This window comes from Trachypithecus francoisi, unplaced genomic scaffold (assembly GCF_009764315.1).
Source record: "Trachypithecus francoisi isolate TF-2019V2 unplaced genomic scaffold, Tfra_2.0 Lachesis_group3, whole genome shotgun sequence".
Classification (NCBI taxonomy): domain Eukaryota; kingdom Metazoa; phylum Chordata; class Mammalia; order Primates; family Cercopithecidae; genus Trachypithecus; species Trachypithecus francoisi.
Window position 1 is genome coordinate 1,393,932 of NW_022681468.1, and position 23,508 is coordinate 1,417,439.

At 64.3% G+C, this 23,508-nt stretch overlaps 2 protein-coding genes across 9 annotated transcripts in view; both read left to right on the forward strand.

Annotated features, from left to right (window-relative positions):
• The first annotated feature begins 2,450 nt into the window (after nucleotides 1-2,450).
• On the forward strand, nucleotides 2,451-15,186 carry NUDT14 (nudix hydrolase 14). 5 transcript variants are annotated; one of them, XM_033191058.1, is made up of 6 exons: nucleotides 2,451-2,658; nucleotides 6,001-6,044; nucleotides 6,744-6,775; nucleotides 6,967-7,204; nucleotides 9,876-10,065; nucleotides 10,407-15,186. In XM_033191058.1, exons 1-6 carry the CDS (start codon nucleotides 2,578-2,580, stop codon nucleotides 10,473-10,475), a joined length of 654 nt encoding a protein of 217 aa, XP_033046949.1. In that variant the 5' UTR covers nucleotides 2,451-2,577; the 3' UTR covers nucleotides 10,476-15,186. The 5 variants fall into 5 exon arrangements, with proteins under 5 accessions (XP_033046949.1, XP_033046950.1, XP_033046947.1 ...); XM_033191056.1 differs by having other exon boundaries at nucleotides 2,453-2,658; nucleotides 6,711-6,775; XM_033191059.1 differs by lacking the exons at nucleotides 9,876-10,065; nucleotides 10,407-15,186 and adding an exon at nucleotides 7,790-8,126 and having other exon boundaries at nucleotides 2,452-2,658; nucleotides 6,711-6,775.
• A 73-nt stretch (nucleotides 15,187-15,259) lies between these two features.
• Nucleotides 15,260-23,508, forward strand: part of JAG2 (jagged canonical Notch ligand 2) — a 30,302-nt gene continuing 22,053 nt past the window's right edge. For 3 of the 4 annotated variants that reach the window (XM_033191051.1, XM_033191053.1, XM_033191054.1), the window contains exons 1-2: nucleotides 15,261-16,138; nucleotides 16,386-16,736. In XM_033191051.1, coding sequence (XP_033046942.1) covers nucleotides 16,073-16,138; nucleotides 16,386-16,736 — 417 coding nt within the window. In that variant the 5' untranslated portion in view covers nucleotides 15,261-16,072. Of the gene's footprint in view, nucleotides 16,139-16,385; nucleotides 16,737-23,508 lie in introns of all 4 variants that reach the window. The other variant, XM_033191055.1, reaches the window with a different exon arrangement.

Here is a 23,508-nt window from a genome sequence, read left to right on the forward strand (position 1 = left end):
TTTCTGTCTCATGGATTTACCTGTTCTGGACATTTCTTTCTCTCTCTCTCTCGCTCTCTCTCTCTCTCTTTTTCTTTCAAGATGGAGTCTTGCTCTGTCACCCAGGCTGGAGTGCAGTGGCAAGATCTCAGTTCACTGCAACCTCTGCCTTCTGGGTGCAAGCAATTCTTGTGCCTCCCCCTCCCGAGTAGCTGGGATTACAGGCGCGCACCATCACGGCTGGCTAATTTTTGTATTTTTAGTAGAGACAGGGTTTCACCATGTTGGCCAGGCTGGTCTCGAACTCTTGACATCATGTGATCTGCCTGCCTCAGCCTCCCAAAGTGCTAGGATTACAGGTGTGAGCCCCTGCGCCCGGCCTGGACATTTCATATACACAAAATCGTGGAAGACGTGGCCTTTGCATCTGGCTTCTTTTGCTGAGCATAATGTCTCAAGGTTCATCCACACTGTAGCCTGTGTGGGAATTTCTCTCCTCATGGCTGAGTCGTGTTACCTTACACGTCTACACTGCATTTTGTGGATCCATTCACCTGGCAACGGATGCTTGTGTTGTTCTTCCCTTTGGCTGTTGTGAACAAGCATCTGTCTGAGTGTCTGTTTTCAACTCCTTTGGGTAGGCACCCAGGAAGACAGTTGCTGGACCACAGGATAATTCTACGCTTAACTTTTTGAGGAGCCGCCAGGCTGCGTCCCACAGTAGGCACCTTGCTGGTATTTTCATGCAGCTCAGCTCTGCAGTCTGCACTGCCGGGCACCTCAGACTGAGTGAGTCTGAGGAGCACGGTGCTCTGTAGAGCTGCTGGCTCTCCCAGGGGCTCCTTGATGGGGCTACTGTTGCCTCTGCCTGCCCCAGGGCTGCTGCTGCTGGAAGCTGAGACGCATCCTCCTTTTCCACACAACCACAGGCAGGAAGGGGCCTGCACGGGACATGCGAAGGTGCGCACTTACCCTGGACCCCTCGTGCACCAGAGGTAGAGGCCTGCCTGGCTGTGGGATGGGGTGGGGCCAGCTTCTGGGCTAGGTGCTCTGGTGGGTAAACTCTCTGGCTTCTGGGACACCAGGAATGGCTAAAGCGGGGAGACACAGGCCCCTGTAGAGCTACTGGGGCGGTGACAGCAGGACTTGGATGCTGGCTTCATGACCGTGTTCCCCAGCGTTCCCACCCGGTGATACCCCTTCCCTGGAATCTGCGGGTGGCCCAGGACTTTCTGACCCACAGGATGCAGTAGGAATGACACCATATGACATCTGAGGCCAGGTCACACAACGCCTGGCGGCCTGGCCTGGTGAACGTGCTCTGGAGGGAGCCAGCTGCTGCGGGAGAATCCGACTACCCTGAGACCACCGGGCTGCGGGGAAGCCCACACCAGCCACATGGGAGGCCAGCTGGCCCTGGCTGTTCCAGCCACCCAACTGAGGGCCAGGGGTGAAGAGGCCATCCTGGACGGTCCACCCCGCTTGGCCTTCAGACGACTCCAGCCCCAGCTGCCACCTGATTACAACTGCAGAGAGACCCCAAGGCAGGGCTGCCTGGCTGAGCTGGGCCATCCATAGGCCAGGCGATAAAGGGGCACTTTAAGGCATTAAGCTTTGGAGTGTTTCGTTACACGGCAATAGTGAACAGGGATCTGGGAGTCTATTTCAAGCCCATATGGCCAGTCCACCCTGAGCCTGTTCCCCTGGGCCATAGTTCAGAAAGCAGGTGCAGGTCAGGGTTCAGGGCCAGGGTAGGCCTTAGCTCCCTTGCCTCAATATTGTTTCCTGCCCCTGTGGAGGCCATGGTGGCATTTGGGGGGAGTCCTTGGAATCCATGCCCAAGGAAGAACTGCAGCTGCCTGGGACCCTTCCACACCCAGGAAGGACCGTCATCAAGGTAGAACTTGCAGGAGGAGGGAAGGGCAGCTGGCTTTGGCGTGGAGGAGGGACAGCTGCAGAGACAGAGTGGCAGCTCCCAGCCACCCTCGACACCAGGAACCTCGAGGGGAAGCCCCCTCGGCCCAAGCTTTGGCCCCTCCTGCGCCCCACTCTCCTCTCACCTGGCTTCTTTCCAGGGCCCTCTCTCTGGTCTCCCAGTCCCTCCCTCCCTGGGGTGCTGCTCCGTCCCCAGCCCTGCCCGCGGACCCCTGGAGTAACTTAATCTCGGGGTTGTGGTCCATCCCCAGAGTGGGGAGGCATCCACTCGGCCCATCGCACCCATGGGCCAAGGGGCAGGCCCTTGGTTCCAACCACCTCCAGGCCCTCCCTCCCCTAGCCAAGAGGTCCCGAGTCCCACCCAAGCACTGTACCCCGGTCTGCCGGGGTCGACCCTGCCAGTCCTTCCTCTGCACGACGCCCACGTGCCTGCGCGGCTCCCCTGGCACCGCGGCGACCGGCGCCCCCAGGCGCTCAGCACCCAACAGGTGGCACCTGCGAGCCCCGCCCACCTCGGCCGCCCCGCCCCGCCCCGCCCCGCGCACCCACGGAGCATGCTCAGAGCCGCCGTCACGCGCCCGCCCGAAGGCTCCCGTCCGGTCAGGGCGCTGCCCCGGGCTGGTCCTCGCTGCGGTCGCGACCCCCGCCTGTCCTGGCGCCGCCATGGACCGCATCGAGGGAGCGTCCGTGGGCCGTTGCGCCGCCTCACCCTACCTGCGGCCGCTCACGCTGCATTACCGCCAGGTGAGCCCGCGTCCCCGTGCCCTCCGCGCCCCCGCCGGCGGCCCAGCCCACGACCCGCGTCCCGCCCACAGCCTTCGGCGCTGCGGGCCCCGCCCCGGAGCCCCGCCCCCGACTCCCGCCGAGCTCCGGGTCGGCCCCTTCTCCGCCCGGCGGATCGCGGGTTCCCAGACCCAGTGAGCCCCCAGGCCGGGGAGGGGCCGCAGGAGGGACATCTGAGGGTTCACCACTCATCCTTTCAAGGAAACATTGCTGGGCCCTATCCTTTCCGTCCCCCGAATCCGACCCTTTTGGCAGTGGGACTCCTTGGTTGCCCTGGGGTCGGGGAAGGCTTCCTGGAAGTGGTGGCTTTCATGCTGCAACTTGAAAGAGGAGATAGCTGGGCCGAGGAGGAAGGAGCAAGGAGTGCAGAGGGCGGAAGCAGGGAGGTAGGAGAAAGAGCTGAGTGAGAATTGGAGCGAGTCTCTCAAAGTGGGCTTCCTCCTTGGGGTTTTTTCCAGGGAGGGCACCTCCTTGGAGTCTCCATCTGCCTCAGCTCAGCCTTCCCCACCTCCTAGGGTGTCACATTCTCCCATGCCAGGCCCCGACACAAGGGGCTGTGTTGCCTCACTTGGCACCAGGCACATGGTAGGTTCACAAGGAATATTTTGTTTTGTTTTGTTTTTGAGACAGGGTCTTTCTCTGTCTCTCAGGCTGGAGTGCAGTGGCATGATCACAGCTCACTGCAGCCTCAACCTCCCGGGCTCAAGGGATCCTCCTGCCTCAGCCCCTGCCCCAGTAGCTGGGACCACAGGTGCACACCACCACACCCGGCTGATTTTTAAATTTTTTTGTAAAGACGAGGTCTCACTGTTGCCCAAGCTGATCTTGAACTCCTGGCCTTTAACTCCTGGCCTCAACCGATCCTTCTGCCTTGGCCTCTGAAAGCATGGGGATTACAGGCATGAGGCATATGTGTTGGGTGAAGGAGCTACTGCCATCCTCTTCCCACATCCAGTGGATCACTGAGTCCCAGCCTGTCTTCTCCTAAGCCCAGCCCTGTCCGGTTCGGGCCCCACCTTTGGCTTGCATGCCCACCTGCCCCCAGCAGATCTCCCCTCTGCCAGAGCTCCTGAATGCCATTTAGGCAAAGACCACCTTCCTGGCCACAGTCAGTCCAGCACCCCCAGCCTCTCTATCAGGTCAGGTGGTCCAGGTCGCCGTGCCCCTCTGCTTGCCTGCCTCCCTCAGGGGGCATCCTGTCCCCCCATCACATCCAGGACACTGCCCCTCACCATCCTTGTGAAGCCGTCTTGGCCCCCAGCCTGAGAGAGGCCCTGTGCCCCTCATTTCCCCTGTTGTGGGAGTCCTGTTGGCTCTGGAGGACAGGGAATCCCTCTCCCCAAGGCAAAGCTAAGCTGGTGGTGCTGGTGGGGGGCAGCTGGCATCAGTCGAGGTACAGCAGGTGGGGACATGGGGTCACTGCCCTTTTCCCTGATGACCACATGGGATGCCTGCTTGTGGCTGCACAGTCCCCACAGGGCTGGGCCTCAGGCAGCAGGTACAGGACAGCCCAGTCAGGTGCCCTCTGTGGCCCTGGTGGCAGCACTGTCTCCCTCACTTCCCGTGAAGCGCTCAGGGCAGCCCTCGCAGCCTCAGTGGGCAACCCACTGGCACTGCTCTACTGAAGGGCTCTGGTAACCAGAGCTGAGCTGGTGTGGGCCGTGGCTGTGGTGGACACAGATGTAGGCTCAGGCCGGGCGGCGTCTCCTCAGGGCCGAGAGACATTGAGTTGGACCTTGGCTGCCACCCAGGGACAGCTGCAGCCCTCAGCTTTTTGCTGCATCCAGCCAGGGGAGGCCTGTGATGTCAGGCAGACCAAAGGCGGGGGACCCCCATGGCTCTGAGGTGATGCGGCTTTGTTTGCACCCAGCCCTGCCCCCCTCTCCTAGGCCTCTGTGGCCTCCCTGAACCTTCCTGCACCTTGACCTGGCTGGACCTAAGGGTCTGACACACCTTTGACCTTGAGCTGAGAGGGTCCTTGAGACCTGCATGGGGTGATGTTACTCAGGGGGAAGCAGTGGTGGAGAGGGGGCATGGGCATAGCAGGCACATGGCAGGCTGTGGGCAGGGGGCTTCCCTGAAGCCTGCCCTGGCTGGGTGGCTGGCTCTGGGGTGGCTGGATGTCAGGCAGGCCTGGGCTCGCCTCCCGGGAGTGGTACCCTACAGCCTCTTGGGCAGCCTGACCTGCACAGGACACTGGCCCTCCCTTCCCTTGGAAATGGGCACTCTCCTCCCAGGACGCCTTTGCCTCCCAGCCAAGCTCAGAGGGCCTCTGTGCCTCTGCCTGCCCAGAATCCCTTCCCTGACTTCTGTCACCTCTTCCCGGAAGTCCTCAGGAAGGCTGCTTCCCTCTACTGCAGTCCCAGCTGCAGTTCCTGTGTCGCTGCTGCTCAGGCCTCTGTCCATTTCGCAGCCTGGGCAGAGGCCTCAGGGTGGGATGAGCAGCTCACCTGGGCCTCGGAGTGGCAGATGGGCTGAGCTTGCCGGAGACGGGACCCTGTGGGAGCCCAGGCCCAGCCCTCAACATGGGAGTGCATCTCAGAATCCGTCAGTTCCAGCCTCCCCCAGCAGGCCCAGCCCACACACCTGCCCACCCAGGGTGCAGGGGCCTGCCGGGGCGGCGTGCCCAGTGTGTGGGCGTGGGAGGGTGGAGGGTGGCCACAGGAGAACAGGACCACAGGGTATGTGGGAGAGCCAAGGCCAGAAACTGGGGATGGGAGGGTGGGAGGCGGGGCCCAGCCTGGTCACCATCGCAACAGTCACTGAGTCCTGCAGTGCCATCTCCTTCCTGCCTGGGGTGCCACCCTGCCCCGTCCGCTCCTGGTGCCGGCCCCTCGTGCCCTCGGATCTCCCCCTGTTCAGCGGCCCAAGGAAGCTTCAGCAGGAAAACCTGACCTCTCCTCTGCCTGTGGGGCCCTCCCTGCCCTGCTATGAGGGAGTCATGCCTGCCTCCCTGAGCCGCCATGAGCCCTTCCTATACTTGGTGACAGTGTGTGTCTCTTTGCAGCCCCTTGTGCTCGGTCTGTGCTGGGCAGTGTTTCATGGGGTGCCTGGACACCTTCCCTGCCTTTTGCCCTGGTCTTCTGCCTCACTCCTAGGGTGTTAGGCTGTCCTCGACCTCCCTGCCCCTCCCAGGCTGCTTGCGCCTCTGCCCACGGGAGCTGCAGCTCCTGGGTCCCGTGGGCCAGGCCGTGAGCCGATCTCCCTGGTTAGGAGTGGGTGCAGCAGGTCTGTGGCCTCCTCGGTTCCCCAAGCACCTCTGCCCATCCTGGCACGTTGTAACCGCTGATCTGCCTCTTCTAGAACGGTGCCCAGAAGTCCTGGGACTTCATGAAGACGCATGACAGGTGAGAGCCTGGCCCAGCCCAGCCACTGGGGAAGCCCCGAGACTGATGTCCACGGGAACGCTGGGCCCAGGGGGAAGGGGCCCTCTCCTGCCTGACGTTTCCATTCCCTGCGTGGGCTCCAAAAGTCCCTTCTCTCTGCCTGGCCTCTGAGTTTCCTGTCCCTGAGGGGTCAGCCTGAGGCCTGGGGGCTGAGTCAGGTCTTAGCTCAGGGCACCAGGACCATGATAGTGGGCAGGTCCTCTCAGGGCAGGGAGAGGTCGTCCTGGAGCCTTTGCCCCTAGCATCCAGGGTCTGGGCTGGATGGCGACGTGGGTCGAGGAGTGTGGCCGGTGGGCAGCTGGTCAGTGAGGGCCACACGTCCTGTCAGTCACCCGGCCGCAGCTGCTAGCACCCTGACCTACTCAGCTACCCATGTGTCCTTCCCTGCCCCCTGCTTCCCGTCCTGCCAGCTGGAATACAGCAGGTCTGGGTCCTGGCCGGACTCTGACCCTGGACAGCTCTTGTCCTGCCTGGGCCTCAGCCATCCTGGCTGAGCAAGGGGCCTGACCTCCCTGGGCTGCTGGCAAGGAGGTGGGATGGCCATGCTGGGAACAGAAAGGTGGGAGGCAGGGCCCCAAGCAGGGCCAGTGGGGTGCTTCTGTGCTGAGCCCCTCCCACCGTGCACAGCGTGACCGTACTCTTATTCAACTCGTCTCGAAGGAGTCTGGTGTTGGTGAAGCAGTTCCGGCCAGGTGAGGCCAGCTGGGGTGGGAAGGGGATCCGCAGGGTCACCTTCAGGTCCCTGTGGTCCTGAGGGTCTGAATATAGATGTGGGAGGGGGCTCCAGGGGAAGCTGAGGCCCTGGGAGGGGGCCTGGCTGTGCGGGTGACCTGGAGGTGGCCACCACGTGGCTGTAAGCATAGTCTGGCTTCCTCCCACACAGCTGTGTATGCGGGCGAGGTGGAGCGCCACTTCCCAGGGTCCCTAGCAGCTGTAGACCAGGACAGGCCCCGGGAGCTGCAGTCAGCCCTGCCCGGCTCAGCGGGGGTGACAGTTGAGCTGTGTGCCGGCCTTGTGGACCAGCCTGGGCTCTCGCTGGAGGAAGTGGCTTGCAAGGAGGCTTGGGAGGAGTGTGGCTACCACTTGGCCCCGTCTGATCTGCGCCGGGTCGCCACATACTGGTGAGTGGGACCAGGCCCTCAGGTCTGTGGTGTGGCTCGAGATGGGAGGGGCTTCCTGGGAGAGTGAGGGCCCTGTCCCCAGGAGTGTGCAAGCAGGATGGATTTCTCCTTGTTTTTCAACGTTGGATTAGGGGAGGGTTGGACAGAGTGCGCCTCAGAGCCTAAGCCAGGCCGGAACCTGGGCTCTTGGGGCTCTCTGGAGCGTCTCAGCCCCATGCCTCCAGCCTGCGGCCCCCAGCCGTGTGGGGCAGGCCGGGTGGCAGCTGCTGCTGACAGGTGCCTCTACTTCCTGTAGGATTAAGACCGGGTGCTGGGGGTGGGGGTGAGTCACAGCTCTGTTCTCAGAGGGTGGCTCAGGAATGAGGGAGAAGCTGAGTCCTGGGCTGGAGAAGGAGTGGCTCCAGCTCTCCTGGGGAAGAGGCACGGCCTGGAGCCTGTGCTTCGGGACGTGACCCCACCAAAGTCGAGGCGCCAACTCCTGCCCCGTAAGGCCTGCCAGCTGAGGTTGCCTTCCCAGGACAAGCCCATCCACTTCCCCAGGGACACTACGATGGGCTCCTGACTCCAGCTGAGATCTTGGGGAAGGAGGGGGGTGTCGGAGTCCCCCCAGCCCCACCAGCTGAGCACCAGCCTCCACAGTCTCCTCCGGAGGCCAGGGCCCACTCCACTGGGAGAAGCACCGGAAGTCTCTGAGCCTGTCAGCCTGGCACATGGGCCACTCAGGGTTGAACCTGCGGCCCTCCCGCCTCAGCAGCCTCAAGGACTTCACCTGGGCACATTCCTGCCTGGGTAGGTGGACTCCAAGTTAAAGGCAGCATTTCCACGCTGGGCCAGGCATGGTGGCTCACGCCTGTAATCCCAGCACTTTCGAAGGCCAAGGCAGGTGGATCACCTGAGGTCAGGAGTTCGAGACCAGCCTGACCAACATGGAGAAATCCCGTCTCTGCTAAAAATACAACATTAGCCAGGTGTGGTGGCAGGAGCCTATAATTCCAGCTACTTAGGAGGCTGAGGCAGGAGAATCGCTTGAACCCGGAGGCAGAGGTTGCGGTGAGCCGAGATTGCGCCATCGCACCCTAGCCTGGGCAACAAGAGCGAAACTCTGTCTCAACAAAACAGAATTTCCACGCTGAAGGGTGGACTTGGGTGTGAAGGGTGGGCCTTCGTTTTCTGCAGGTGTACACCCCGTGGCCGGCCATGCCCACTGTGCCCCACCTCCCTGGCCCGTGGTACTGAGCACAGCTGGGAGGCATGGGAGGGGTCGGAGTCCCCTTGGTCCCCCCGGAGGAGGTGGGCCTGGGCAGAATCCTGGCAGAGGGGCTGCACGGCATAGGCTCTCAGGGCAAGTGGTCAAGCAGCCCAGGTCGCTCTGGTTCTACTGGCACAATCTCTGGGCCACAGCCTGATTGTGAGGGTGCTGGGGAGCCAAGGAGGGCTCTGGAAAGTGGGCATCCTGCTTAGACTTGCATTGTGAAGAGCAGGCGGTGGCTTCAGGGACGCAGGACTGGAGATGCGGCTGACTAGGGGTCAGGGCGTCTGTCTTTGAGGGCCTGATGGGGGGCTGGACTGACATCAAAGTTCACCCACCCTGTGGCAGGGCCCGTGGCTCCCTGTGTCTGATTCTGGAGGTGAGCCAGGCCTTCTACCTGCCGCTGCAAAGGACAAGGCCCGGGAAGGCAGTCAGCTTGGGGCGTGATGGAGTGAAGTTGGAACGTGCCCTGGGGTAGGGGAGGTATTGCCCAGCCTGGCTGGCAGATTCCTCTCAGCCCGGGCCAAGGGCCGGGCCTGTCTCCTTCACAAGCCAGCGGAAACCGGGGCTGGAAACCCCAGACCCGCCACTTCCCCCAGAGGTGCAGCTGTGGCCGCCACCGGAAATGGGCCATCAGGAAGGGGTCTGCGGGAGGTGAGGGGCTAGAGGGCAAGGAAGCAGCTGGGTAAGGTCGGTCTGGGGTGGGGAGGCTTGAGGGTGGGGCATGGAAGCCCCCAGTATGTTCCCTGCCCATGCATGTTGGGCCCATCTCAGAGGGCGGCCTCCACCCTGCAGGCCTCCAGCTGGCCTGGGTTCATGGTACCCGACAGCCCCTCCTGGGGCGAGCCAGGGCTCCCCCACCCCCGGTCATCTTCCCAGATGCCCCTCAGTCCCGTTTCTCCCCAGATCCACACCTCGCCTTCCCCTTCCTATTCTAGAATGCAGCCTCGCCCCTCTGCCATCCTGTCCTCCTAGCCCGTGGTCTACCTCCACACACACCAGTCCAGGCACCTTCCCTTGGTGCCTGAGCCCTCCTGGCTGCCAGCAGCCCCCTTCTGGCCACTGCCCACTGAGGGAGGGGCTCCCTCTCACCCCTCCCCAACCTGGGCCACTGGACCTGATCCTGGGGACCTCGCTGCCACCCCACCCCACTCTGCCATGCTGCGGGGGTCAGTGCATGCTCTCCCTAGTTTGAAACTTGTGTCCTGTGGGTGCCTGGTGGGGAACCCTTGCGGGAAGGCCATTCCCGGCGTGCTGGGTTTGTCCCTGCTTCCCAGCCAGCCTGTGTCCCCGGGTATGGGCTGGGGTCTGGCATGGGCCTCTGCCGCCAGCCACAGACTGAGGGGCTCCAAACACCACCAGGAACAGCCTCAGGGTGTCTGTGGTTGGGGGCTGCATACAGGGGTGGGGGCTTCTGCTCAGCCTTGACAGGCTTCAGGCAGGTTGTCAGCCGGATCTGCAATCTCATGGGGGTATGGGGCGTCCTTGGCCCACGTGGTTATGGCAGAATTCAGGTCCTGGTGGCTGGCAACTGGGTCCCACCTCTCTGCTGGCTGTTGGCCCCTCCCCTCCCAGCATGGCGGTTGCTTCCTCTTCAGGGCCAGCAGGACAGGTCTGAATTTCTCCCTCTCTGGTGTTGAACCACTCTCTGGAGGGCTTCGTGATTTTAGGATGCTCTCCCTTTTGATGAGCTTAAGTCACTGCCTAGGGTCCTTAAACACGTCTACAACACCCTCCCCACCTGGCGAGTACAACCTGATCAGGGAAGGGATGCCCTGCTGGGGGAGGGGCCACAGGCGTGCACACCAGGTGGGCATCCGGGTGGGAGAGGGCATCCCAGAGTCCTGCCTACTGGAGAGCTGGAGGGAGCAGAGTAGAGAGGGTGGGTCAGAGGGTGGTAGAAGGGCCAGGGGGCCAGCGGGGTGACTCAGCAGACCCTGTCTCAACCCGTAGGTCTGGAGTGGGACTGACTGGCTCCAGACAGACCATGTTCTACACAGAGGTGACAGACGCCCAGCATAGTGGTCCAGGTGGGGGCCTGGCGGAGGAAGGTGAGCTCATTGAGGTGGTGCACCTGCCCCTGGAAGGCGCCCAGGCCTTTGTAGACAACCCGGACATCCCGAAGACCCTCGGCGTCATCTTTGGTGTCTCGTGGTTCCTCAGCCAGGTGGCCCCCAACCTGGATCTCCAGTGAGACTCCAGGGTTCTAGACAGAGGCCAGTCTTGGCCACTTACCCTACACCCTGCAGACCCAATAAAGGCTTACATAGCTCCAGCCTCTGCCTGCTGGTTCTGAGCTGTGACCAGGGCCTTGGAGAGGACTGGGGAAGGGGCGGGGAGCAGTGACCCTGACCTGAGATGGCCCTCGGGACATGGCGAGCTCTCCTGTAGCAGGAGCAACTGGTGGCAGGCCATGCAAGTGGCTGGTGTGGGGCTGAGGACAGGCCTGGGGATGCCATGGGCAGGGCCAGGCTGTGCCTTCTCTTGGAACTAGGAGGGGTGCGGTCTGGGACTCATGGAGGGTGGCATGACACGCCTGGGGGTGGGCCTGCTGGTCAAGGGGCTGCAGTGTGAGCTGTGCTCCCAGGAGTGGTGGCTGAGCCAGTCCTCAGTTGTCGGGATGGGGCAGGCAGCACTGCAGGCTGCTCACTGCAGGGAAAGTGCGCTGCCTGCTCCTGGGGCAAGTGAGCAGTCCCCACCCTGACGAGCTGGGCTAGAGCCACTCCACAGGAGCCCGGAGCCAAAGCTGCCCCATGTCGGGGGCCCCAGTAGCTGTCCATGCACCCCCAGCCTTGGAAGTCTTCCAGGGGACCTTCCTCGGCCTGTGGGGTATGCAGAAATGTCTGCAGGCTTGCCCCCAGAGGAGGGGGTGGCGGCACAGGGTGGGGACACGGGGCCAGTGTTCTCCTTGACATGGGCCAGGTTCCTGGTGCTAACCCGATCCTGGTCCCGGGGCACGGCCTCAGCCTGGGCTGCCCAGCACCAGGCTCTACTGGCCCCTGAGCGTCTCTGGCCTGTATGCCCTGGCCTTGCCTTCTGACATGTCCTGAGGGTGGGGCTGTGGGAGATGCGTGCAGCTCAGAGCTGCTGCCCAGGTGCCCACAATGCTTGTGGGGCAGGAACTCCGCTGGCCTGGTCTGCTTCCTGGGCCACAGGTGCACAGTAATGGCTCTGCAGGTGAATGGCTGTGTTGGCACTGGTTGTGGGCATTTGAGGGCACTGCTGGGCCATCAGTCTTGGGCAGGATCCTCTCCTGGACATCATTAGGTCCAGGCTCTGGCTCTCAGGAAGGTAGAGAAGGGGACTGTGAAGTGAAGGGAGCCTCAGTACCCTGCAGGGGGGCACCCTGGGTGGGAAGGAGGGGACTGACCCCCTGTTATCATACAGCACAGTGCCAGGCAGCCTGGCATTGGAGGCTGTCCTGAGGAGGCTGTGCCTCAGGGGCCCACAAAAGTAGTGCCACCTGTATGCAAATACTGGCTGTGGCCCAGGTGGAACCCTGGGGGCATCAGCAAGGCCAGTGACAGGGCTGCCGCAGAGGGGCTGTCTGGTATGAGGTGTGTGCCAGGGAGGGACTGTTACGTATGGGTGCGTGGGTCTTGGCCAGCCTCAGCTTCCCCCTACCCAGATGAGGCCCCAGCAGGATATTCACAGGACAGGAGCTCTGCCTGACCCACAGCAGCCCTGCTGTGCTGCCCTTACCAGCAGCCTGCCTGGTGACCTCATGAGAGTGCAGTGGGCCCTCCGGGCTGACCAGCAGAGGCTGCCCACTGCCTCAGAGGGACCTCTCGCAGGCACCAGGTGGGTCTGGCCCCTGAAGCACTGAGGGGACAGATGACAGGGCACCCGGACCTGGGTGCAGTCCAGCCCCTCACTCTGCTCCGCAGCCTGATGGGGTGGGTCAGCAGGCAGCGCTGCCGGGCCTAATGGAGCTGGCATTGATTTCCCGGCACTGGAGAGGGGGTTGTAACCGGAAACTCCCCTCCCTGTCTGCTATATTTAGCACTGCAGGACCCGGCGGAAGCACAGCTTACTCCAGAGCCTCGCCGGCTCTGTCCAAACCCCTGGCAGCCTGTCCCCAGCCTGGTCCCCAGGAATGCCCGATGGGCCCAGAGCCCCTGGCCAGGCTGAGTGGCTGCACCCTTGCCCTCTGCACACAAGCTGGGCACTGCCTGCTTCAGAGCACATCCAAGCCCCTCAGAGTGGGAGTCCTCCAGGCTGGGGGACGGGTGGCTCTGGGAGGCTGGAGGGTGCTGTGGTCCAGCGGGCCCCAGGACAATGACAAGGTCCCTTTCTAGAAGAGACTGGATAGCCTGGTCTGGTGAGGGTTGGGGCTGGAGCCCTGGTCCCCGCTGATCTCAGCCCCTCACCCAGCAAGGTGCAGCACCAGGGGGCAAATGCTTTTTGTCAAATCTGTATAAGGGGCAAGGGTTCCCACTGCTGCCTTCTGGGAACTCAAACCAGGGTCCAACTGCCTGGAATTTCTGGCTCAAGGGCTGCAGAAATTCCTGCAGGAAAGGGATCCCCTCTCTGATGCCTCCTATGTCCCCCTCCTCCCCAAGGGCGCGTGCGGCCACCTTCCTGACCTGGGTCCTCTCGTAGACATCATGAGGTCCAGGTAGTGGCCAGGACCTGGGGACAGGACCGGAAGGAGACAGTGAGAGGGAGCCACCCTGGGCAGGAGGGCAGGGACTGACCCCTTGGTACTGCCCTGATGCTCACCCACCTGCCCTGGGCCACGGATACCCAGGCAGGTCTCACTCCAAAGGACCTGGAGGGAGGCAGTGGGGTCGCCATCCCCCTGCTTGGCAGGATGGGCTGGGCTCTGTACCCTGAGGCTGGGCAGGCCAGTGGGCAGGGCTCCAGGCAGGTTGCGGCCCCTACCGGGTTGAGCTTGAATCTTCAGATGAGTGCGCATCCCTCACTGGGGCCTCCGTGCTGAGACAGCTCTGAGCTGGGGGCGCATTGGCTGAAATGCAGATGCTGCGGGAACAGGCCCCACACAAGCCCTCAAAGTTCAGCCGCATGGCCACTAGCCGCCGCGTGGCCAGCCTCTTCAATCCTTTCCTCCCACAGCTGGCCAAAAGCAGGAAGCTGGGAGCTGGACCAGGGAGGGGAACCTGGAGGGTCTGTCCCCTGGGTTCCCTCCTACGTTGGAATTCCCCCACCTCAGCCCAGCCACCATCCCCTCCCCTCACCTGCACCGTGGCAGATCCTTGACCTCACCCCTGTGCCTGTCCCCTCCCCACAACCAGGGGTCTTTGTGAAAATGTAGGTCACTGCAGCCCACCCAGCTCAGTTGCTTTGGTGACCCCTGTGGGGTCTTAGCGGGAGGACTCTCATGTCACCACTGGCCTTGGGTTGTAGTCAGGACCCTTACCAGGGTCCCGCTCCTGTGGCTCCAGGGCCTTGACACATGCTGTTGTCAGCTCCTGGCCTGACTGACCCGTGCCTGTCAACCCTCTGGCGGCCCCCTATGCCAGGTTCTGCATTACTTGTCTAAGTCCTCTCTCCACCCCTGGGCCGGGAGCTCCTGAGGGTATGCGGGGATGGAGTCTCCCTTGTTCACCACTTGGCCGAGTGCCCAGCAGAGGCACCCAGCACCCCTCCCCCACCACAGTGGGGCAGTGGGCATAGGTGGGGTGGAGTCCTGGGCCTCTGGAGCCGGACAGGGCGCTCCTCTGTCCCGGGGCTTCCTTCTCTCGAGGACCTGAGTACCTGCCCCCAGGCCAAAGCATAGGAGGGGTGGCATCTCCACAGGGAGCCCCTCCCCCCGTAGGCGGTAATCACTGCCCACATACCGGAAGGCGGAAACTGGAAGGCTCTGAACACAGCTTGGATTCTCTTATTTGGTGGGGGTCTCTGTGCGGGCCTTATCCTGGCTTATGTCTTAATCCCCACGAAGCCTACCTGCTACTAGGTTTGGGGTGGGCATTCTGAGTAAGCAGAGCCAGCTGAGGCGGGCATGGGGGGCTCTGACCCACCCATTTAGGGACCTTCAGCTGAGCCTGTGGCCTGGATCCTGGAGGGGCTGCTAAATAGGGATGAGGCAGGCAGACCTTGCATATGGGGTGTTCACAGGCCCTGTGCCTCCAAAGCTCTCTTCTTTCAGCCCTTCTTTCAGCCCCAGCCCCATGGTGGCAGTGACTTGCTCCAGGCTGGGGGGCTACACTGTCACCCAGCTCCGGGCACAGGGCAGATTTGCCAGAGGAGCTAGGGGGAGAGAAGACAGCTCAGTTATCATGGGGATGGGTTGAGGACCCCTCTGGTCCATGTGGGGATCTTTAACCACCAAGGTGACCCCTAGCCTCGGAAAGGACTGCACTCAGTGGAGGAGGGACAAGGTGCCCTTGGTATTGACCCTGTGGCGGAGCCTCGAGGTCACCCAGGGAGAGGGCAAGGAGGTGACTGCAGAGGATGGGGTGTGGAAGCCTGGTGACCAGGGCAGCAGGGGGAGGCCTCTCTTGGAGTAGCCTTCAGAGACAGGCACTGCCGACTTTTGTTCCCGTTTCCCTCCTTTTGCCCCCCAAACCCAGACCTGAGCTTGGGGGCGAGAGGCGGGAAACGGGGAATGCGGCCTGAGCATTTCCTGAGGGCATGGCCTGGCGACCCAAAGACAGCGCCGAGCTGAGCAGTCTGCACCCTGGAGCATTTGTTGACTGGCTGCATGACCGGCGCGCCTCGCAGAGGGGAAGGCAGGGGTGTCGGAGGGGCGCAGCGCCCCCTGCAGCCGGCGTGGAGGCGGCAGGAGCGGCGCGGAGAGGGGGAGATTCCCGGAGGAGGTGGGGGGCGCGCAGTAGGGGCTGGGCCCGGCTCTGGCCCCAGGGCCGCGCCAACCCGCGTGGGGGCCGAGCCCTGATCACAGCAGGAGGCGGCATCTCCTCTGGGACTTCGAGGAGCGCGGCGGTGGCGCACTGATGGGAGGGGACCACACGGCAACCTCGGGGCACCCCACCCCTGGTTTCTGACACCCGGCGGGAGCCCAGGCCGAGGAAGGGAGGCCGCTTTGCGGCGCCGGCGCCCGCCTCGCCGACTCATGCGGAGGTGTGAGCGGGGCCCCAGCGGCCCGCGCTGACCCTGAGGCCCCGTGTCCCCGCCGCCCGGGCGCCCTGGGAGGCGCGCGCCAGGCCGGGGCGCTGGCAGGCGACGCCCTCCGCCGCCTTTAAAGCCTGGGGCGCCCCGGGACCCCCCCGGCCCCACCCCGCGGCGCGGCCCCGCCCCCTCATGCATATGCAGGTACGCGGGTGACGAATGGGCGAGCGAGCTGTCAGTCTCGTTCCGAACTTGTTGGCTGCGGTGCCGGGAGCGCGGGCGCGCAGAGCCGAGGCCGGGACCCGCTGCCTTCACCGTCGCCTCCGTCGCCGCCGGGTGGGAGCCGGACCGGGCAGCCGGAGCGCGGCCGCCAGCGAGCCGGAGCTGCCGCCGCCCCTGCACGCCCGCCGCCCAGGCCCGCGCGCCGCGGCGCTGCGCTCGACCCCGCCCGCGCCGCCGCCGCCTCTGCTGCTGCCGCTGCCTCTGCGGGCGCTCGGAGGGCGGGCGGGCGCTAGGAGGCAGGCGCGGCGGCTGGGAGCCGGGCGCGGGCGGCGGCGGCGGGGCCGGGCGGGCGGGTCGCGGTGGCAATGCGGGAGCAGGGCCGGGGGCGCTTGCCCCGGCGGCTGGTGCTGCTGCTGGCTCTTTGGGTGCAGGTGAGCGGGGCGGCGGGGGCGGCGGAGGTCGCAGACGGGGCACACCGGGCCGCCCCTCGGGGCCGGGCGGGCACTGCCTGGGGCCGCCGCGGTTCGGAAGCCCTCGAGGCTGCGCGCGGCGGTGGGGGCTCTGAGCGGGCGCGGCTGGGTGGGGGCGGGGCGGCGGGGCCTGTTCCCCCACCCGTGGCGCCCGGTCCGCCGACCCCGGCCCGCGCCTCCCTCCGCTCTCCCGCTGCCTTATTTTTAGGCGGCGCGGCCCATGGGCTATTTCGAGCTGCAGCTGAGCGCGCTGCGGAACGTGAACGGGGAGCTGCTGAGCGGCGCCTGCTGTGACGGCGACGGCCGGACAACGCGCGCGGGGGGCTGCGGCCACGACGAGTGCGACACGTACGTGCGCGTGTGTCTTAAGGAATACCAGGCCAAGGTGACGCCCACGGGGCCTTGCAGCTACGGCCACGGCGCCACGCCCGTGCTGGGCGGCAACTCCTTCTACCTGCCGCCGGCGGGCGCTGCGGGGGACCGAGCGCGGGCGCGGGCCCGGGCTGGCGGCGACCAGGACCCGGGCCTCGTCATCATCCCCTTCCAGTTCGCTTGGCCGGTACGTGTGCTCCACTTCCCTTCTCCAGCCCTTCCCTCTCCCTCCGCACCCCAGCCCCTCGCGCTCCGCGGCCTCCCAGCACCTGCGGCCGGGTCTGCGTGCGAGCCGCGCGCGCCCAGGCGGGGCGGGGCCGGCAGGGGGCGCGTGCTCTGGGGGCTCGGTCCGCGCCTGGCCACGTGGGCGCGCCGGGGCCACGGGGCCACCGGGAGCGGGGTCGCGGCAGGGGCGGGGCGGCGGCGTCCCGCGTGCGCGGCGGCCTGCGGCGTGTGCCTGCGTCGCCCTGCGCGTGTCTGTCTGGGTGGGGAGGCGAGGCGAGGCGCCCAGGTCCCGGGCAGGCCGCGGAGGCATGTGCGCAGCGCGTGCTGGGGCTGGTCTAGGGCAGGCCCTGACGGAGCCGCCCCGGGCCCGTGGCCAGCCTGTGCCTGCCCTGCAGTTTCCTGGATGCCTGGGGGGCACGGGCGGGCGCCGTGGGACCTAGGCCTGGGAGAGCCTAACGCCTAACGCCTATGTCGGCGAAAGCCCCCGATGCTGGCCCAAGATCTTTCAGAAGCAGAGATAGTGGGATTCTGGTGCTGTGACCTTCTGTGGCACTGCCCTGTTTGTGGGTTTTTTTGGTTTTCATGCTGGGAGGAAGGGTGGTAGGGGTCCAGTGTCACTGGGAAACAGGTACTCATCCCAGTGGGCTGGTGGGCGGGTAGTGGTAGGTGGGCAGGCCCAGGCTTTGGGCACCTTACTTCATTCCCTGGAGCAGGGCCTTGCCCTGTTGCCCAGAGGTCCTTCCCTGCTTGGTCACTGTGCTGGGGGACTGGAACTGGGTGGGTGCTGAAATGAGAAAACCGTGCAGACCTGTGATCAGGGAGTAGATGGATCTGGGAGCCCGGAAGTGGCTCCAGCCAGCAGGAGGCGCAGGAGTGTGCCCACCTGGTATCCTGGGCCCTAAAGAGATTGTGAGTTGAGGGCAAGCCCTGCCGAGGTCATGCCAGTTGGGCCTGCCGTGTCTGGCTCCCAGTCCTGTGCTGTACCTTTGAAGCCCTGGCTGGTGGCCTTGCCTGCTGCTCCTATCCTCATCCCTTCCTGAGCTCCCACCTGTGGAAGCTGGCCACAGTCCCCTTTGGCCATGTCCTCAACCCCTGAGCACCCCGCTGGGTGTCCCTTGACCCGAGGGGCCTCAGAGTGGGGAAAGTGTCCCCCTGATGGAAAAGCAGGGGCAGGCATGGGAGGGCCCAGGCAGTTGTGAGAAGCCCAGCCCCTCGCCCCCACGGCGGCGCGGCAGGCAGGTCTGAGCAGGGCCCGCAGCCTGTCATCTGCACCTGGGCCTGAGCCAGCGTGGCCCCACATCGCTACCTGAGGATGTGTTTTCTGCTCGAGTTGGCAGCAGTGGGTGTGGGGGCAGGGAGGTCTTGGAGGAATGTGGCGGGCTATCGCGTGTCCGCCCTGGCTCTTCGCCCCGCTGGCCAGCCGGTCAGGTGTGGGATGGGACTGGGCAGGCCCTTGCCTTCCTTGGAGTCCGGGCACTGGGTGTCGGGGCCAGCTCACCTCCCTGCCTCTTGCTTCCAGCCGGTTCCTCGAATGCCCCAGGAGGGGGCAGGCGGCTTGTCTCTGGGTTGGGGGCCAGGGCAGAGGCATAGCTGCATGTTTGGGGGCAGCCCTGGTCTCCTGCCATGTGGCCTGGCTGCCGGGCGGGAGCTGTGCCGTGATGCCAGCACCCTGGTATTTGCACTCGGGTGGCAGCAGCCCGTGGCCACACTGCCCTGGCTTGCCGAGGTCCTGCTCTGTGCGGTGATCTGAGGTGTGCTTGGCTGTGACGGGAAGTTCAGGCTCCCTGGGACTTGAGGGGTTTCAGCCTGGAGGCTAGGGTGGTATCCTGCCCAGGCCCGCAGGGCTCTTGGGCTCTCTGGAGTAAAGAGTATGAGAGGGTCTTGTGGAAGAGGAGTGGGGGCGTCTGGGTTCTGCATTCACTCCCTCTGCCCCCTGCCCCCTGAGTGACTCTCCCACCTTGTGGTCTCTGCTGGTGACCCAGGCCTGGCTGGATGGCCCTCTGTCCCCTGGCCTGGCTTCTTGCGGCCGGGGTCTGTGTGCCGTCTACGACTCATGGATCTGTGCTGGTCTCAGGCTCAGCTTCCCTTGGTGGGTGGACCCGGGGTCTTAGATGTGAAGAGGTGGTGGACCACGTGCCAGCAGGCTGCCTGGCTGCCCCTCCTCTCCTGGCTCCACCCCCAGACGTCCCCAGGAGGCCGGTATCAGCCTGGGTTGGTCCTGGTGCCTGACTTGTAGCTGGCAGGGTGAGGCCACATTCTCCCAGTTGCGTGTGTGCACGCACCCCTGGTGCTCTGTAGGCCAGGCAGGTGGTGATGGAGGTTTGGAGAGGAGTAGTGTCATGGTGGGGGCAGCAGGGAGTTTTGCTCTGGGGCCTGGTAGGTGGCAGGCCCAGGGGGCACCTGCTGGCTGAGGGAGGAGCAGGGTGGTGGCAGTTGGCTGTAACCTGGGCAGCCAGGGCCCTGCCCTCAGAGGTGCAGCTGGAAGCCGTGCCTTCCTGGCTGGCCCATCTCTGGAGCCAGGAGCCCAGGAGCCTGCCTGCCAGCGAGGGTCTCTCCTGTTCTGTCTCGGCATGTGCGTGCTGGGCTCCAGGGCAGCCGTGCGGGGTGGCGTGGGTGGAGCATGGTCCCCGTGACAGATCTGGGCTTGTGAGGAGAACGGGATGGGTGAGGGCCCTGCAGATGTAGGAGGTGGGCCTGTGGCTGGCCCTGTGTCTGCCAGCTCAGGAGGCCTGAGGTCCTGGGCCATCAGAAGGTGCTGAGGCTGAGCTTTCCTCACCTGTGAAATGGGCGCGGGGTGCTTTTCATTGCGGGTCTCACGAAGTCAGAGAGGGCTGCTGGGCTCCCAGCTCAGGCTCTGCTTGTGCCCCCAGCCTGGTTCCCAGAACTGTCCAGTACCTCCCCTCCCCAGCCTTCCCTCTCCTCTCTTCTCTTCACCCTAGGGAGGAAGGCTCTTACAGAGCCCGCCCCCTGCATCCAGCCCCACTAGGGCTCAAGGTGGGCCAGGCTGAGGTCTGTGCCTGGGGCCACCTAAGCTGCTCGAGGCAGGCATGAGGTTCAGCCCCATGCTGCTTCCTGTTTTTTCTGAGCTTGGGGCTGGGGCTGACAGGGCCCTGGCCTCCCCACCCTACCTTCAGGGGATCCTGTCTGCACACGGAGCCACCTTCTTCTCACACCTTCCCAGTAGGGACCAGGAGAGCTGGCCGGTCTGGTGTGGAACGTGGGGTGTCTGGGTTCCTATGTTGGGTGGGCATCAGTCTGCTCCTCCTGCCGTGGCCCTGGGGCCCAGAGCCCTAGGGGGAGCTCAGAGCATGTCCGCCTTGTACACTGGGTGTCTTGTTCAAAGCTTTGGTATGGGGGCAGGTGGGGCTTTCAGTGCCCAGGCAACATGGGGACCGCAGGAGCCAGGGAGGACTGCCCTTGGCTAGGGAGGTTTGGGGAGTGGGCTGGGGGTTTGTCACTGGTCCCTGAGGGTGGACTGAAGGGTGAAAGCTGCGGCATGATAGGAACGCGGGGGTGGGGTGGGGGGTGCGGGGGGGGGAGCAGGCAGCAGGCCTGGGTGGGAGGGGACTGTGGCTCTCAGGGGCCCTCCTGGGCGGCTCTGTGGTGTCTTGATGAGAGAACCAAGCTAGGCCAATGAAGGGGCGCTTGTGGAGCCAGGCTCCGGCCTGAGCTGCTGGTGATGGGGTGGGGGTGGGAAGACAAGGATCTGCAATCGCAGGCCCCAGCCAGGGTCCCTGTCCCCAGACCTAGGCCTGAGCGGGGTCCCTATCTCTAGACCCTAGGCCTGAGTGGGGTCCCTATCCTCAGGCTGGAGGCCTGATCGAGGTCCCTGTCCCCAGCCCCAGGACTGAGCGGGGTCACTGTCCCCAGACCCCAGGCCTGAGCGGGGTCCCTGTCCCTAGACCCCAGGCCTGAGTGGGGTCACTGTCCTAAGACCACAGGCCTGAGCAGAGTCCCTGTCCCCAGACCACAGGCCTGATTGGGGTTCCTATCCCCACATCCCAGGCCTGAGCGGGGTGTGGCTGGCATCAGTTGTACCCTGGGCTTTATAGCAGGTGCTAGCAGGCCCCGGCTGCCACCGTCTTCACAGTGGGGGGCCTGGGACCTAGAGGGGTGTGCTGGGGATGGGGAGGTGCACCCAGGCAAGGCCCTGGCTGGTCTCTGGTGTGGAGCATGGGTGTCTGGGTTCCTGCGTGGGGTGGGCTTTGGTCTGCTTCTCCTGCTGCGGCCCTGGGGCCCAGAGCCCTGGGCATGGTGTTTGCCCCCACCCCCTCTTCCCTCCCTCGGGTGACAATGGTGGCAGAGGCCTGGGCCTCTCAGAAGCTCAGGTTTCAGGAAATGTATCTGTGCTTGGAGCTCCTGGCGCCTGCACCAAGCCCAGTGCTCTGTGGGGGGCGGGAGACTGATGTGAGGCCGAGGGGAAGAAAGCAAGTTGGAGCGTTGGTGGGGCAGCAGGCCTAGGAGGCTGTGTTGGCTTGGACCGTGCAGGGCCCTGAACCTGGAGTGCCCTGGGCTTTGGGGTGCCCTGGACCTGGGTGGCCTGAGTTTTGGGATGCTGTAGATTGGGGGTACACTGGGCAGGGGTACACTGGACTTAGGGTGCCTGGGCTTTGGAGTACCCTGGGCCATGAGGTGTGCTGGACCATGCAGTGCCCTAGGCTGGGGATGCCCTGGACTTGAAGTGCCCTGAGTTTTGGGGTGCCCTGGACTGGGGGTGCACTGGGCCATGGAGTACACAAGGCTGTGGGGTGTACTGGATCTAGGATGCCCTGGGCTGTGGGGTACTCTGTGCTTTGGGTGCTCTGGGCCTGAGGCATCCTGGGCTTTAAGGTGCCCTGGACCTTGGGGTGTGCTGGGCCATGCAGTGCTTTGGGCTCTGGGGTACCCTGGGCTTTGGGGGCACTGGACCTAGGATACCCTGGACTTTGGGGTACCCTGGACCTGGGGTACCCTGGGTCTTGGGGTATATTGGGCCATGCAGTGCTTTGGGGCTCTGGGGTACCCTGGGCTTTGGGATGCCCTGGACCTGGGTGTCCTGGGTCTTGGGGTACCCTGGACCTGGGGTACCCTGGGTCTTGGAGTATGCTGGGCCATGCAGTGCCCTGGGCTGTGGGATACTCTGGGCTTTGAGGTGCCCTGGCCTGGGGTGGAACATCTATTGCCTTGTCTGCCTGTCCTCTGACTTGTGCCACTGCTGTTGCCCCTGCCTGGGGACAGGAGGAGGGGTTTAGACTTAGCCTTGAGGGTTTGGGCTGGGGAGGAGGCAATCGGATGGTGGGAGATGAAGTTGGGCTGGGGGTCTGCTTGTGCGGTGGGGGTGGGTCAGGCCAGGCTTGCAGGGAGAGGCTTAGCTGGGCCTGCAGGGATGAAGCCCTTCCCCCTTGGCCTCCAGAGGCTGGGCAGGGGCATAGCCCCGCTAGGCTGGCCTCGAGGGAGGGCCTTGGTTCCTCTCGCTGCTTGCTGGGGAACCTGGGCAGGTGATGGGTATCTGACCTGTCCCCAGAGCCCCAGTCCACCCAGCCCCTGTTGCCCCTGCCGGCACCAGGCCCACATCCTCACATGTCCCAGCCCCATTCCTAGAAGGGCAACATACCCCTCACCCCCCACCCAATCCAGGCGCTGTTGTCCCTCCCGTGTTCTAGGGGTTTGGTGTTGACAAAACCCTGTCCCAGACCATGGCCTGTCAGGCAGGAAGGACAGGGGTGAGAGGCTGCTATTCCCAGAGGAGGCAACTGAGTCCTGGAGGCTGGCCCCTGGGGAAGAAGAGGAGCTGGGAGGGCTGGCAGGTGGGGTGAGGCAGGTACCGCCCTGTCAGCCGGCTCAGGTTCGCTCTGGATGACTTCCTGCCGTCCAGGTGTAGGGACCCCAGCTGGCGGGCGGTGAGGCCCTCTCGGCGGGCGGGCAGGCGCACGTCCCTGCGGGAGCAGGTAACCGGAGCCTTGGGCTCAGGCAAAGGTGGCAGTAATCTTACCTGAGTGGCTGGCATGAGGTTTCCTGGGAGTTGAGAGGAGCTCCCTGCTGGCCCTGAAGCTCAGGTGTGGCTGTACCGGGAGACCGGGAGGCCTGGCATTCCTCTGCCTGTCCTGTGGCCAGAGCTGCTCTCAGACCCATGCTGGCCCCATCCTCTCACCTCACTATTGCCGCTTCCTGGCCCTGCTGGTTCCTGTCCAGCGGCTAGAGTGACTGTTAAAGCCTGGTGGGTCCCAGTCCTCACTCAGACCCCAACAACAGACCTCACTCAGACCCCCAACATTCCTCACTCAGACCCCCGACAGACCTCACTCAGACCCCCAACAACAGTCCTCAGAACCCCAACAGTCCTCATTCAGACCCCCAGCAGTCCTCACTCAGACCCCCAACAACAGTCCTCAGACACCCAACAGACCTCACTCAGACCCCCAACAACAGTCCTCACTCAGACCCCCAACAGCAGTCCTCACTCAGACCCCAAACAACAGTCCTCACTCAGACCCCCAACAACAGTCCTCACTCAGACCCCCAACAACAGTCCTCAGACCCCCAACAGACCTCACTCAGACCCCCCAACAACAGTCCTCACTCAGACCCCCAACAACAGTTCTCACTCAGACTCCCAACAACAGTCCTCACTCAGACCCCCAACAACAGACCTCACTCAGACCCCCGACAGTCCTCACTCATACCCCAACAACAGTCCTTACTCAGACCAACAACAGACCTCACTCAGACCCCCAACAGACCTCACTCAGACCCCC